Source organism: Salvelinus namaycush, chromosome 9 (assembly GCF_016432855.1).
Source record: "Salvelinus namaycush isolate Seneca chromosome 9, SaNama_1.0, whole genome shotgun sequence".
NCBI lineage: Eukaryota > Metazoa > Chordata > Actinopteri > Salmoniformes > Salmonidae > Salvelinus > Salvelinus namaycush.
This window is the reverse complement of record NC_052315.1, coordinates 27,891,450-27,907,944: the sequence shown is the minus strand read 5'-3', so window position 1 is coordinate 27,907,944 and position 16,495 is coordinate 27,891,450. Positions and strand designations below refer to the sequence as shown.

At 44.5% G+C, this 16,495-nt stretch overlaps 1 protein-coding gene across 1 annotated transcript in view; it reads right to left on the bottom strand.

Annotated features, from left to right (window-relative positions):
• The window catches only part of LOC120053452 (insulin-like growth factor 1 receptor), a 187,672-nt gene that overhangs the window by 59,216 nt on the left and 111,961 nt on the right, over nt 1-16,495 (bottom strand). Inside the window, exon 3 of the mRNA XM_039000579.1 lies at nt 334-640. Coding sequence (XP_038856507.1) covers nt 334-640 — 307 coding nt within the window. The remainder of the gene's footprint in view (nt 1-333; nt 641-16,495) is intronic.

Here is a 16,495-nt window from a genome sequence, read left to right as displayed (position 1 = left end):
AACAACACATTTCACTGCACCTATCTGGTGTATGTGACAATAAAACAATTTTTTTTGTTTTTAAGAATGTTATCTCTTAATGGACCAGGAGGAGAAGGTGTTGAGATAGAGGTGAATTATTCAGAAGACATCTGCATGCAAATTTGTAATGCAACAAAACACACACGGCCAGAAAGTCACCCCACAATCAATATGTCAGAGGACTGTTTACAGTAACAATGACTGGAGTGAAATCATGATAGTACTCAATATAATACTGTAGACAACCCATAACCAGGACCATGCCTGATACTGGGGAGCCCTTGAGGTGAAGTGTGATCTCTACTCTCTTACTTATTGCTCTCATTGCGTGTGAAGCCTGATGGACACTCAGGCATGCACTCCCCTCCGTGGATGACAAAGTGAAAGTCACCGGCCAGGTGCACATGTTCACACAGGTCCATGGTAATGCAGCGCCAGCCCTCAAACTTGTAAGTGTCTTGGGGGCAGTCCTGCACGCAGCGGCCCTCGTGGTAGTAGTGCAGGCAGGCTGCGCAGGCCATGTCGTCGTCCGGCTCCGTACAGCTTCCCAGGCACTGGGCATGGCAACACTCACCACCGTCCGTACATGCCCGCCGCTCACACTTCTTCTCTGGGCACACTGGGCGAAACAGACAGAGAGAAACAGGTTAGTGGGTCAGAGTAAACATTCACTATATTACTGTAGGTCTGGTTGCCCAGGTCAGAGTAAACAGTCACCATATTGCTGTAGGTCTGGATGACAGGGTCAGAGTAAACAGTCACCATAGTCTGAGTAAACAGTCACCATAGTCTGAGTAAACAGTCACCATGTTACTGTAGGTCTGGATGACAGGGCCTGAGTAAACAGTCACCATATTACTGTAGGTCTGGATGACAGGGTCAGAGTAAACAGTCACCATATTACTGTAGGTCTGGATGACAGGGTCAGAGTAAACAGTCACCATATTACTGTAGGTCTGGATGACAGGGTCAGAGTAAACAGTCACCATATTGCTGTAGGTCTGGATGACAGGGTCAGAGTAAACAGTCACCATATTACTGTAGGTCTGGATGACAGGGTCAGAGTAAACAGTCACCATAGTCTGAGTAAACAGTCACCATATTACTGTAGGTATGGATGACAGGGCCTGAGTAAACAGTCACCATATTACTGTAGGTCTGGATGACAGGGTCAGAGTAAACAGTCACCGTATTACTGTAGGTCTGGATGACAGGGTCAGAGTAAACAGTCACCATATTACTGTAGGTCTGGATGACAGGGTCAGAGTAAACAGTCACCATAGTCTGAGTAAACAGTCACCATAGTCTGAGTAAACAGTCACCATATTACTGTAGGTCTGGATGACAGGGCCTGAGTAAACAGTCACCATATTACTGTAGGTCTGGATGACAGGGTCAGAGTAAACAGTCACCATATTACTGTAGGTCTGGTTGACAGGGTCGAGTAAACAGTCACCATATTACTGTAGGTTTGGATGACAGGGTCAGAGTAAACAGTCACCATATTACTGTAGGTCTGGATGACAGGGTCAGAGTAAACAGTCACCATATTACTGTCGGTCTGGATGACAGGGTCTGAGTAAACAGTCACCATATTACTGTAGATCTGGACGACAGGGTCAGAGTAAACAGTCACCATATTACTGTAGGTCTGGATGACAGGATCAGAGTAAACAGTCACCATATTACTGTAGGTCTGGATGACAGAGTCAGAGTAAACAGTCACCATATTTCTGGAGGTCTGGTTGACAGGGTCATAGTAAACAGTCACCGTATTACTGTAGGTCTGGATGACAGGGTCAGAGTAAACAGTCACCGTATTACTGTAGGTCTGGATGACAGGGTCAGAGTAAACAGTCACCATATTACTGTAGGTCTGGATGACAGGATCAGAGTAAACAGTCACCATAGTCTGAGTAAACAGTCACCATATTACTGTAGGTCTGGATGACAGGGCCTGAGTAAACAGTCACCATATTACTGTAGGTCTGGATGACAGGGTCAGAGTAAACAGTCACCGTATTACTGTAGGTCTGGTTGACAGGGTCAGAGTAAACAGTCACCATATTACTGTAGGTCAGGATGACAGGATCAGAGTAAACAGTCACCATATTACTGTAGGTCTGGATGACAGGATCAGAGTAAACAGTCACCATATTACTGTAGGTCTGGATGACAGTCAGAGTAAACAGTCACCATATTTCTGTAGGTCTGGTTGACAGGGTCAGAGTAAACAGTCACCATATTACTGTAGGTCTGGATGACAGGGTCAGAGTAAACAGTCACCATATTACTGTAGGCCTGGATGACAGGGTCAGAGTAAACAGTCACCATATTACTGTAGGTCTGGATGACAGGGTCAGAGTAAACAGTCACCATATTACTGTAGGTCTGGATGACAGGGTCAGAGTAAACAGTCACCATATTTCTGTAGGTCTGGTTGACAGGGTCAGAGTAAACAGTCACCATATTACTGTAGGTCTGGATGACAGGATCAGAGTAAACAGTCACCATATTACTGTAGGTCTGGATGACAGAGTCAGAGTAAACAGTCACCGTATTACTGTAGGTCTGGTTGACAGGGTCAGAGTAAACAGTCACCATATTACTGTAGGTCTGGATGACAGGGTCAGAGTAAACAGTCACCATATTTCTGTAGGTCTGGTTGACAGGGTCTGAGTAAACAGTCACCATATTACTGTAGGTCTGGATGACAGGATCAGAGTAAACAGTCACCATATTACTGTAGGTCTGGATGACAGGATCAGAGTAAACAGTCACCATATTACTGTAGGTCTGGATGACAGGGTCAGAGTAAACAGTCACCATATTTCTGTAGGTCTGGTTGACAGGGTCAGAGAGAAAACACACTAATGGAGCTAACAGATAAAGCACAGATCACTCTAATTAGCTTATATACAGTGTCAAATTACAATTAATTCAAAGGTTTTTAAATTGGAATACATTTATGAGCTTCTTTCCCTGGAGAGGAAAAAGGGTTAAATGTGTTAACTATTATTAGACCTATATCAAGTTCTGAGGACAGGAGTGAGGATGGGTGGCATGATGAGACTCTGATTAAGCTGGACGGTGTGTGTGTGAGCATGCCTAGCCTATACTGTGCGAGTTGGAGGTCGAGGAGAGGCAGGCTTTAGGATTAGTGTGCTGTAAAATTGTAATCGCTGAGCAGAGCTGGGGAGCTGGAGAACGCTCTCAGAGAGGAAGTGGTGTGCCGTCAGGGCATCGAATGTTTGCGCAGGGCCCCATGCTGCTCTATGCCAGCCTTGTTAGTAAACTGCAGAGCTGGCCCCACTACAGATAAATATTATTGCTGTTTGGGACTATTAAGGGAATTCGAGGGAGGGGAAAGAGAAAGGGGGGAGAAGTAAAGCAGTTGTATCGCCAGTAGATGGATTGCCGTTGACTCCAGGAGCAGAGGAGGGCTCCAATCAGACTGAGCTTCTCTGATACTACATCTACATGGCAGTGGACCAGGTCCCACTGACAAGAACCTACTGATGGACAGTGCACCCTTACCAGATTACAATGCATCCCTTTATTCAAGTGTATATTTTATTAAAGCAGCTACCACCCAAGACATGAGCAAAAAACTGCAGCAAAGAAAACCCCTCAGCTAATAGATCATTTTCAGTCAATTGCTTGAGAAACAACATTTCATTGGTTTACCAATACTGTGCCAAAAACGGGACAAAAATGACATCACTTACAGAAATCAGAACTCCTAGAGTAGCTTCCAAGACATATGAACTTCCTTCAAGACCGTGAGAAAATCAACAGTAAAACAATTATGTGGAGAACACTGGCATGTTTCAAATTAAGATTTTAGCTTCACGAATAACAATTGTCAGTGTTTACTGAGGATAGCAAAGGGACTAAACCACACAGAAATGTGGAATCAATAACACCAGCATTACATTCTGGTTGAGAAATGCACTGACTTTGGTTACAATGGTGGGAAAGACAGGCTTCAAACATTTAATTTGGAGTTGATGCCCTATGAACTCTATAAGCACAAGACTATACATTTAATCAGCTCTGACTATCCGCCCAGGTATTAAGCCTATGCTGTTAGATGTTTAGACCTAAGTGGTATTAACCCATAGTTATTATGTGTATTATAATCCTTATGTATTATTTGGTGATGTTGTCCCCGGCAGGGGAAGAGGAGGTGAGGTGATTCTGTCTAGTGAGGAAACTCAGTAGTTATTTATAATGTATCAAGGGCCACCTGAGTTTGGACAGGAAAGGGAAAATTACTTCATCAGGGGCCCCAGGTATGCATGAGGGAAGGTGAGGCAGCATGTCCCCATGGTAACTGAATGACAGGAGCTCTAATCTGGAGGCCAAGGGAAGTCTACTACACAGAGACAGGCCTGGGTGTGGGCCCAAGTGAATGGATGTGGAGGAGCTCTTGGTGACTTAGTGCTTTTTACAAATGATTATCCCCTGTCTGAAGAGGATCTAACTCCAACTGAGAAGGCCACCGAGCGACACGATGACACTCCTGGTTCCTAGGCAACGGCCTCTTGGTGCCGAGCCCTGCAGGCTGGGGGGGGGGGGGGGGGGGGGGGCACAACCACACACACACATGACACGTCTCCATCATTCTGTCTGTTCATTAGCCTCTGCACTAATAAGGTAATCCACCCATTGTGTGTTTATTGGGGTAATTAATCTACATACTGACATATAGAATGATTATTGTATCAGGTCAGAGGAGGCTGGTGGGAGGACCTATCGGAGGATGGGCTCATTGTAATGGCTGGAATGGAATCAACGGAATGGTATCAAACACATCAAACATATGGAAACCACATTTGACTCCATTCCATGGATTCCATTCCAGCCATTACAATGAGCCCATCCTCCTATAGCTCCTCCCACCAACCTCCTCCATATTAGGTGTATACTGGGTGTGGTGCAGAGAGAGCACTAGAAAAAGAAAGAGAGAGAGAGTGTGTGTATAGTAGGAGTGTTTCTTCGAGACGTGTGTTTGCTTGTGTAAGATGTGTCTAGTGTCAGAAGATCAGCGGTGCTTTATGAACCAGGGGAGAGAGGGAGTGGGGCTGCTAAACTAATCTAAACATGAATATTTCATGCTGCTTTAGCAAACATCTGTGTAAGTGAAGAAGAATGTGACAATGCACTACAGCAATGTTGCAAAGCAAACACATCATACTCCCACAGTACCAACTAGCCTAGTGCTTCTCTTCTTCACAAGGGAGGAGACTCATCATTCCCACTCTTAACCATTTCTCAAATAGTTGAGATTCTTTCTCACATTTGGTCAAATCACAAGCTGAACATACAAGAGGTGAAATTAGTCATCAAACATTCCATTAGAGTTTTGTAACCAACAGAAAAATGCAAGTTATTTTCAATTGAAAAAATAAAATAAAAATCATCTATTTGGTCAAAAGAACACAGACATGATCCTTCTTAATTCTGCTGATATCTTTAGCCAAGACTTAGGCTAATCACTCTATTTATTGCCATCCATTATTACTAATCCGCTCATCACCTTTAACACACAGGATTGATTGAAAACCTTTTCTAAACCATAAGACAGGATTGGTGTGTTGGAATGAGTATGGGTGGTAAATGAGAACTGCACTTCCTTAAATAGCCATATGGCCCTTTTATGAGCTATATATAGATGGACAGTTCCTTGTTCCAATTCCAACTCTCTAACCAAGGCTCTAGCTCAATGCTCCATAAATACCTAGCCATTCTTGACCTAGCCCATGAAGGCAAAAGCATTAATTTAACTAGCCTATCCAATACCAACACATACTAGGCATTGATCTAGAAGTTGAATCCCATGATGAAGGTGAGCAGAGAGAGAAAAGCAGAGAGAGAGAAAAGCAGAGAGGGAGAAAAAAACTGGAAGCCATTCATTTTTTGGAATTCCACCAAAAGGGGGCAGCCCAGACAAGCTCAAAGGGGCCTCGTTAGGAGAGGTTCCGCATCATTTGAACAGATCCCTCAATGAAGAGAAATTCCAAACATGTATACCTTTCGCTGGGAAGAAGAGGGGGTAGCTGCTGCCTCACAATCCATATAAGTCAAGCCAATTTCACTGTGTGACCAAACAAAATGTGGTATCAAGAATACAATCCTATATTTATAAACGCTCCAAGTGCAGCCAGCCTATTTCCACGCTGCTCTGCTCTACACACAGCTATGCATGGCATCGTGGGTTTCCACTGTTTCAGAGGAAAGGGAAGGGACAACCAGATTATCAAACAAGAAATGCACGACTGATCAGAGAGTATGTCCCATCAGTTTAGTTAGTTAGGCCCAATAGTCCTTATCAGGAAGTAATGGTCTATATTGCACAGTATTGTATCTATAGGCAATTTATGGATATCAATGAATTGAGGATAAAATGTAAATAGATACAGTGTAAATAGTGCACTTACTGTTATCTTTAAATTAGTAACTCAAGAGTTGATTATGATACTGGAATAATCAATGCCAAACACAGGGCTCCGATAAGATTGTATGGCCCCATTAAGAAAGCTAAGATAGCGGTATGTTGTGGTTGTGCCCAGTCATGTGTGACTGTCAGTAGAGGAGAGAGGCTTCGTACAGCTGACAACACACTCTTGCTGCAGAGATCCAGAGGGTTGGGGAGTGGGTGTAGGGGTTATGTACCACACTCTCATTTCTGCACAATCTCTCCCTCCTAGAGAAAACTGACAGGTCAGACGCCATAGACACTGCAGCTGCCCAGCCTGCCCCTGCTGCACGCAGCAAAATTACTGCAATGTAAGGAGCGGCACGGTCCATCTCCTCTGTAGTAAACAACACAATGAACACAGAGATAGCGACAGAGTCGGCTCCCCACAGAGACATCCACACATTCCTGTACCCTCAATAAACAGAGAATGAACGAAGAGCTACAGTCACAACAGTGCTGTAACAGACTGGAAAACCTACATGCTGTTTAAAAGCCCATTGACCCACTTGGATGTTTTTCCTGTGACATGTTGTTTGCCTGTGGTCTGAAGTCAGTGGAGTAAACAAAGAATATCTATCAGCTCAGTAATCAAGGAGTAGAATGTAAATCCCTTTGTCCTCTCCACCAACATACAATAACACACTTCAGGAGACTATGAAGAAATATGAAAGCTTGTTATGACTTGACTCAAATACTGTATATCATAAATCCTGGATATGTTGTAGTGGGCTATGGATGTAGCAGAAGGATTAGAATGCTTGTTTTGCTGCAGGAATGCGACTGCAGGGCCAGGATGCCGATAAGTGATCTGAGACAAACGGAGGTTTGCTGACACGCAGCATCTGCATCAGAGAGAGAGCGTCAGATCCTTGCATCGAGAGGGCTCGCCTTGCTTGGCTGGCGGGGGACATGCGATGGGGAGCTGTTGTGAATCTGCGATCTTGGGTTTAGTAGCCTATGGGAACATCATGTGTGTCCCCCGCCTGCCCGCCCGCCCCCCTCCCCTCTCTCTCTCTCACCCTGTCTGTCTGTCTGTCACAATATGCTCTGCTCCGTTCTGATCTGATAAGGAGAGGTTTCAATTGATGCCTGTTTTTCTCCCACATGACACTTCGTTGATCGGGAGAACAACATTTCTCCGTTTGACATTTATAATCCTAATATTTTATCACAGAATTTCAGTTTTTCTTGAAAGACTGATCCTTGCAGAGAGCATTATGCACCAATCCTCCTCTGGGTTATTTGAATGCGTGGCATGTCGCTCTAGCCAAGGTGCTTGCGTCGGCTACTACAGTGTTTACATCTGGGGAGACTAGTGACGCATTTGCAGCCCGCACGCAACAATGCTGCAGTGGAATAGTAGCCTATTCTATGTGCATACCTCTACTGCTGTATTTGCTTACTCACAAAGTCATAAGGTGAAGGTAAAATAATCGAACTGGATACAGATTCAAAGGAATGTAATTTAAAGCCATGAAGATGGCAAAATGTGAGGTGATCATATATCTTTTAGATTTTTATTTCAACTGATCTATGCTTTTCAAGGCCATTTTAGATTACCTCTAGAAACAGAAATAAAAAATACTTAAAAATATATATATACTGTAGTAATAACAAAAATAACTGTTATTATTATACACATTGGATTATTATTAGTATTAGTATAAGTATTATTTTACATATTTTTCTAATCATAAATATCCAATTTGCCAGTGTCATGAATAGGATGTAGGACAGACTGTTTGGAAATCATTCATTATTAACAGGAGAGGAGTTTGAGGGGTGTAACTGGGAGAGATTTCTTGTGGACCAATAGCAGGCTTGCATGGGCGGTTCTGGATGATTGACATGTTATTGAGTCTGGAGTAGAGATGGTAAACAAGTCCTCTCTGGTGAGGGGAGTGGGAGGGGGAGCTGTAACCATGGTGATTAAACATGCCCTTTTCAGCATGCAGTGTCTTTATACCTTCAGGAAAAGCCTGAAAATATGTTGTTTGATACGATACAATACAATATTACTCTCCTAAACCCAATAGGCCAGTCCTCTTTGTTGTAGAGGATGTTGTTTTGCTTTCGCTGGAACAAAACCAAGATCTTTGTATTTCATCTGACCTGGAAACAAACCTACATCTGTGGCAAATCAAATGTACCATATGTTCGATCAGATTGGTTATCTCCTTCCTTGCCCTATTAACATAGATTAATTAATGGTTCAAGTAATCTGCACAAGCATCTATTTATTGCATTTTCCAGCCTGCACACCAAGGCCATCTATGAAGGTTGAAAATAGTGAGCTCAATGCTGGCCCCAGCAGTCAGGTACTGTAGCCCCTCATTTTGTATACAGTCAAACCTCTGCGTCTCAGATTACCAGCAGAGCCAAGAGCAGGAGCAGCAGTCTGCATCCGTCTGGCTGTGTAGCTCCCCCCGACCCCCAGCTCCCTGGTCTCCATCAGGCCACATCCTCATCCGCCAACCCGATTCTCCCCTGGAGCCCCCAGCGGATCACTCTAGACACTTGTTTAAACCACATCAGCACAGAGAGCCAGGGAGAGGATGCTTCCTACACTAGCACAGCCGAAAGACAAACCGCACCACCAATCCAATACTACTGTTGCTGTTATATTATTTGATTTATTTAACCTTTATTTAACCTATTACAGCAAAGAGTTTTCAAGGACTATTTTAAATGGGACAATTTAATCAGATGTCTTGTACACTTAGAGACACAACATCCCCTGCACGTTTATGGAGTTACTGTACATGTTTAGCTTTAACATTTATTTTTCATGGTCAAACTCTGTAGAATCTACAATCATTCCAGATCTATTTTTCTCATGCAGACAGCTGCCTTAGGTAAGCCCGAAACATTTATCTTCAGTGTTTTGCACAAATAGGTGTACGTGAACTCATTCCTCCCAGCCCAGTGTGTTTGGGTCTCTTCCACTCCCATGCACACTAAACACCAGCACTGTGTTTTCACTGAGGTATGTGCTGGTCTGTGTGTTCAGGCATGCATGGCATTTCCCATCACCCGCGTTCAGTCACAACAACACACACCCTCCCTTCCACCCTCAGGCCTCAACCCACTGCAGCTGCTGTTGTTATTGATGTTGTTGTTGTGATGTTCATATGTACTTACACATATGCACTACATTATTATATAGAAATCTGTTTTCCAGTCAGAGATGAGTGTGAGACACCATTTAGTGGAGAGCAGGCATATTGAGGCCTATTCTCCAGCAGGAAGTAAGCAGTAATGAGTAAGGAGCCACAAACACGGTCTTCTGTTATAAAAAATTGGAAATATTGTTGTTGTACTTTTTTTCAGGATTTCTGTAATATCAAAATGCTTTTAAGAATCAGGGAGTGGACACACATCTCATATTTATCAACTATCAGTACTGAGTGTTACACAAGTACAGTATATACAGGGAGTCTTTCTGGTCATAATCGACAGATAGTGAAAAAATCGAATATCTTTGACCCGGAACCTTCCTGGATCTTAAATGTGTTGTCTAATCATAGTGGTTGTGTGAGGTCATGGTCTTCACAGATGAAACAGCCCAGTCTCCCAGCCCAGTCTCCCAGCCCAGTCTCTTATCCCAGTGTCCCAGCCCAGTCTCTCAGCCCAGTCTCTCAGCCCAGTCTCCCAGCCCAGTCTCCCAGCCCAGTCTCTTATCCCAGTCTCCCAGCCCAGTCTCCCAGCCCAGTCTCTCAACCCAGTCTCCCAGCCCAGTCTCCGAGCCCAGTCTCCCAGCCCAGTCTCCCAGCCCAGTCTCCGAGCCCAGTCTCCCAGCCCAGTCTCTTATCCCAGTCTCCCTGCCCAGTCTCCCAGCCCAGTCTCCCTGCCCAGTCTCCCTGCCCAGTCTCCCAGCCAAGTCTCCCAGCCCAGTCTCCCTGCCCAGTCTCCCAGCCCAGTCTCCCAGCCCAGTCTCCCTGCCCAGTCTCCCTGCCCAGTCTCCCAGCCCAGTCTCCCAGCCCAGTCTCCCAGCCCAGTCTCCCTGCCCAGTCTCCCAGCCCAGTCTCCCTGCCCAGTCTCCCAGCCCAGTCTCCCTGCCCAGTCTTCCAGCCCAGTCTCCCAGCCCAGTCTCCCAGCCCAGTCTCCCTGCCCAGTCTTCCAGCCCAGTCTCCCAGCCCAGTCTCCCAGCCCAGTCTCCCTGCCCAGTCTTCCAGCCCAGTCTCCCAGCCCAGTCTCCTAGCCCAGTCTCTTATCCCAGTCTCCCTGCCCAGTCGCCCTGCCCAGTCTCCCAGCCCAGTCTCCCTGCCCAGTCTCCCAGCCCAGTCTCCCTGCCCAGTCTCCCAGCCCAGTCTCCCTGCCCAGTCTCCCAGCCCAGTCTCCCTGCCCAGTCTTCCAGCCCAGTCTCCCAGCCCAGTCTCCCAGCCCAGTCTCCCTGCCCAGTCTCCCAGCCCAGTCTCCCTGCCCAGTCTCCCAGCCCAGTCTCCCTGCCCAGTCTCCCAGCCCAGTCTCCCTGCCCAGTCTCCCAGCCCAGTCTCCCTGCCCAGTCTCCCAGCCCAGTCTCTCAGCTCATCCCCAGATACACACAGACACACAGAGGATGCATCTGGATCTTATTTTTAGGCCAAACAGTGGCTTCAGCAGTCTCCCTTATTAATTCAGAAAACTCTCCAAGTTCATCTAAGGAGTCCTCACGGTGGTTCTGGCTGTCTTGAATTGGCGTGTTTGTGAAAAACAGTTTGTGTTCGCTGGCATGGAACACTCTCCTTTTGGTCTTGTTTTCTCGTCTGTCATCTCCCAGTGTGACTAACATGCCCACTATGACATTGCTAAAATTCACAACAGTACAACATTTGATCTCCACTCTGCTCCACTGTAGACCACTTTTAAATCAAGGAGTTTTATTGAGATGCCTGTTTTGTGAACTTCCTTTCTAGACAGCCAGCAAAGTGTATCATGAAATAAACTATGGGAATATAGTGCATACTGCATTTCTGTGGTAAACCCATTCACAAAAGAATGTAAAGCCATGTTAAGACTGTCAGCAGGAGCAAATCAAATTACTGTCCGTTTTTTTTCTGGTCAGGCATGATGATGATGACATTATTGGTAGAACAAAAACATGGGAAGCATTCCGGCACTCAAGGTTTTATCTGGCAGGGCAAAAGCAGCCATGCCTTCTCCATGGCTTAAACCCACATTAGTATGGGAAAAGGCAAACTCCGAGAGAAACCAGGCTTTTTTTCACAGATTCAGAGGTGTTTCCTCTCACTGTAAGTGGCTTCTAAAAATACCTGAGTTCCCAGATCTGCTTCATTAAATGCACTGTGTTTCCTGGCAGCCCTGAGTTGGCTGGCTGTCTGGCTGGCTAGTTGGCTGGCTGGCTGGCTTACTAGCTGGCTGGCTGGCTAGTTAGCTGGCTGACTGACTGGCAGATTGGCTGGCTGACTGGTTGGGGGTAGAACCACCAGCCACAGCCTCCCTCCAGATATGCCAGCAGTGAAGAGTCCAACCATCACACCTCTAAGCGCTACAGCCACACACTATGTACTTGTACTATTTCCCCATTTCCAAAAGAGAAAAAACAACTAAGCCCATGATTTCTGGCCACGGGTCTGCATGTTCACCTAAGACATGCCCCATACTTCTACTCGGCACATTCTATAGCATATCCCATATTTTATTCAGTTGTATAAGACTCCAGTCACAACAATATCACTACACGTGGCCTTTGTCCCCTACTACACGACTTGTTTTGACTGAAGGAGGGATGAGTGACGCACTTCAGTGTGGCTCTGCACCTCCCTGTCCCCAGACTGCAGGAGTCAGAGACTAGGAGCATTATAGGGGAACATTACATCACAACAAAAGCTAATACTAAAACAGGCCAACACCTTGGCTGCAAACCGGTCCTTTTTTCATTAACTGGATTATTACACTGCCTGTAAGTACGCTGTCTGCACGGAACAGAGTCCACAAGCACAGAGCCAATCAGAGCCTCTGGATTGTGGTGGTTCTGATGCTGCCAAGCCCTATTTTTGTGGATAGCCATCTGCAGCTTTGCGGCAGGCTTCAGTACGATTGGCACACAGCACACACACTTCATCCTGGCACTACGGCCTGCACACACTCTCTCTGCTGGCACAACATCTGGATTTAAAACGACACATCTGTATTTTACATTTACTTCAAGGAGGCCCTAATCCTGATTAAGCATACAAACATATACCCTCATTTAAAAAGTGTATGAAGCTGTGTTCATATTAGGGCTCTCCCTGACTAAAAGAAATCTTGGTCCCTCTAGTCATTTGTGTCTTAATTTTTTCATCAAACAGTGCGCTTAAAGCATCAGACTAGCTCAGTGCATATACTGTAGTTGATTTGATTATAACACATAGGATGTGTTTATATATGGAAAAATACACATTTAAAAAATGTCTATCAATCGATTAGTTGAAAGAATAGACAAGTCTTGGTCCCAAAAAAAGTCAACGTGTATTTTTCCATGTGTTTTAATCAAATCAATTACAGTATATACACTGAGCTTGTCTGATCCTTTAAGTGCACTGTTTGATGAAAAAAATTAAGAAACACAAATGACTAGAGGGAGTCTGACCACAACTGATGTGATTGTGCTGGGCTCTCATCCCTGCTGCAGTGATCACCACAGAAGATCAACAGTTTATCACGCTGTACGCGTTTTTGAAGCTGCAGCGTAATTATAGCCATTTCTTTTTTGTGGTATCCAATTGGTAGTAGTTACAGTCTTGTCTCATCGCTGCAACTCCCGTACAGAGAGGCGAAGGTCAAGAGCCATGCATCCTCCGAAACACAACCCAACCTAGCCACACTGCTTCTTGACACAATGCACATCCAACCCGGAAGCCAGCCGCACCAATGTGTCGGAGGAAACACCGTACACCTGGCGACCTGGTCAGCATGCACTGCACCCAGCCCACCACAGGAGTCACTAGTGCGCGATGAGACAAGGATATCTCTGCCGGCTAAACCCTCCCTAACCCGGACGACGCTGGACCAACTGTGCGTCACCCCATGGACCTCCCAGTCGCGGCCGGCTGCGACAGAGCCTGGGCTCGAACCCAGAATCTCTGGTGGCACAGCTAGCACTGCGATGCAGTGCCTTAGACCACTGCGCCACCCGGGAGGCCGATATTATAGCCATTTCTGATTGAAAAGTTCTGTTACCGAAATCCCTAATTTGTTTAGGAAAAACATTCCTTATTCCCTCAACCCTTGCTCTCTTTATGTGTAACCAATAGGGCCTGACCTATCGCATATAATAATCACATCAATAAATTGGTTATAACAAACTCTGAACACAGCAACACATGTGACAGCAAAATGGATGTCGAAACGGGGGAATGTTTACTGGTTGCTCAGGAGGTAAAGGGGAAGTCAGATGTGTGGGATACATTTGACTAGTTGTGGAAAATACTGGAGATCAAGAAAAATAAGATAAGGAGCAAGAGCTGCGTGCATATTTGTGCCAAACAGGTGCTGTTAGATTACAATATTTTTTTTCAGACCGTTTGGAATAATGTAAACAACACTAAATAAATGATAAGCATACCAGAAAGTCTGTTGTAACATTTGAGTTTTTTTGTAAAGCCTACATTATAGCAAAGACTAAAAACACAAAAAATTTAACTATTTATTTATTGTTTACGCTAATTATTCAAGTTTCACTTTGTTATTTTATTTTAAAACTAAAATCCTTGATAGCATTTCAAATCATGAATGACTCGTATGCTGTGTGATGACTTAAACGAATTGAATGATTTATTTATACAGTAGCCTATATAAGTATTGAAATATAGGCCTAAGTAAGTTACGGTATTAAGACTAAACAGGATGCACTCTTTTTTGGACAATTTGGAACAGTTTGTGAATGTTGTGGTTGCATGAGGCTTGGTGCTCAAGGAATCAGTAAGCTATTAAAAAAACACTCAAACAGGCAACAGAAGCAGGATCTGTCTTATTTCTGTAGATATATATGGATGATTTATAAAGCCAGGCACATTTAACAGTTAGGATATTGATTATAGACATAATTAAGTTGGGGTTTCCTCTCTCCTCACTTTTCTTAGACAATTAAGGAAAAGGCTGTTTTGTCGTCTCCTAACTCAGCTGCTGCCTCCGGCGCATTGCTGGTTAACTTTGCTATTATGCACATGGTCAAGGAAAAGGTGCTAATTCAACAGTGCACTGATGTGTTTCAGAACCGTGGACAGCAACTGCTATCCGATGCGGGAGAAAGCGCATTTGTTATCAAATAATATAATTTTTACCTAAATTGTATATGGTTAAATTACTGTAATATAGCCATATACAATTTCAGTAGCACATGTCTTAGAGTGATGGACTGTGCAATCCCCACAGCCTCCACAATGGATCAGTCCACTCAGACAGGTGTGACTCAGACAGGTCTTGTACACCATGACATTTATTTTCTTTTTTTTGCTACTACTCAACTAAAGAAATCTGAGTCGACTAACAGCCTATCGACCAAATAATCGACCAGTCGACTAAATGGGGTCAGCTCTAGCTCATATTCACTCTTCCTCATTTGGATAAAATGGGAGTGCTTTACCTAAACTGATAAGGTCATTAGTGAATTGCTAATCAGACAGCTGATGGATATAAAATCCTAAAATTGTGTGTACTTGTTTTCCTACTTCACCAGGACCCCGGTGTCCTAACAATTCATTCGAATGTCCTGTCAAGGTAGGAAAACAAAAACTTTTTTAGAAAAGTCTGGACTTTTTTATGTCCAAATTTGTTCAAATGCTATTTTGTAAGCTTACGGGTTAGGTTTAGGGTTTGGGGGTTAAGGTTAAGGTTAGGTTAAAGGTAGGGATATGTTTAGGAAAAATATCGTTTTTAATGGTCAAACATTTTTACTCCCCAAAAAGTACAGAAATTTCATGAAAATAAAGCTGTGTGTGTGTTATAACCCAGATGACAGTACTGTTTTATTGAGCCACTCTTTAACATACGTTGTCAGGGGCGATACGTGTGACTGCACAGTCTAGGTTGCACAGTCCCTCAGACTCTCTGCAGTCTCTTCTCTTTCCTCTCTCGCTCCCTCTCTCCCTTCTCTCCCTCCCACTTTCTATTTACTCCCTCTCTCTCGTACGAGCGTGGCCAGGCAGCTGGCACACCCAGACCAGCCTGTGGTGAGAGACATTTTGTTTTGCTGCCCATTTCACTGGCTTTCTTGGTTTCATTTTGTTATGGGGATGCCAGTATGCATCTGCCACCTCTCCGGCTGGCATTCCGATCTTCAAGAGAACGCTGGTGGCCACTTAAGATCTGACATCTGGCAGGGAGCCCTGTTTTCCCAGTGTCATTTCATGTTCATATTGTGTTTCTCAGGGACTTATATAGGGGAGGTGTGTGGCTGTTTTTCTTTTAATAAGGACAAGCCTAGGGTCAACAAGTGCAGTTGTGTCTGGTCTTGACATCTGTTCAGATCGGGCAGAAAGACTATTCCAGCAGTCTGCCCAACTTCACTGAGGACTTTGTTTGGGTTTTAGGCCTTAAGTGTAATGGCCTGCTAAGGTTCTACGCAGCCTGACTGTATCAATAGGTAGGACATGATAACATAGACCAAGTATCCAACACAAAGTACCATTAGCTTCATTTCACATGAAAGAGACGTAGCCTATGGTCTTTCACATCACAGAAATATCAAGGGTTCAATGCTTGTTTTGCCCATTTCATACCTGCCTATCTATATTAAACCCCAGGGCTCACTGGCCGTTCATGGACACTTGAACAAACATACAGAGCAGAAAAAGGTCTTTAATACTCAATTATTGCCATGTTAACACACTGATAACATTATAGAGGTGTAATCATATTAGAAGATATACTCCTTTTGTATAGGTTACACGGGAAAGATTTAAGAGTAGTATAGCCTCCCCTGTTTCCAATTTGATCATGTTGTATCAAAGGGGCACATCAGAATACAAACTGTACAGACGAGATATTAGCACTCTTCTTCTTTAT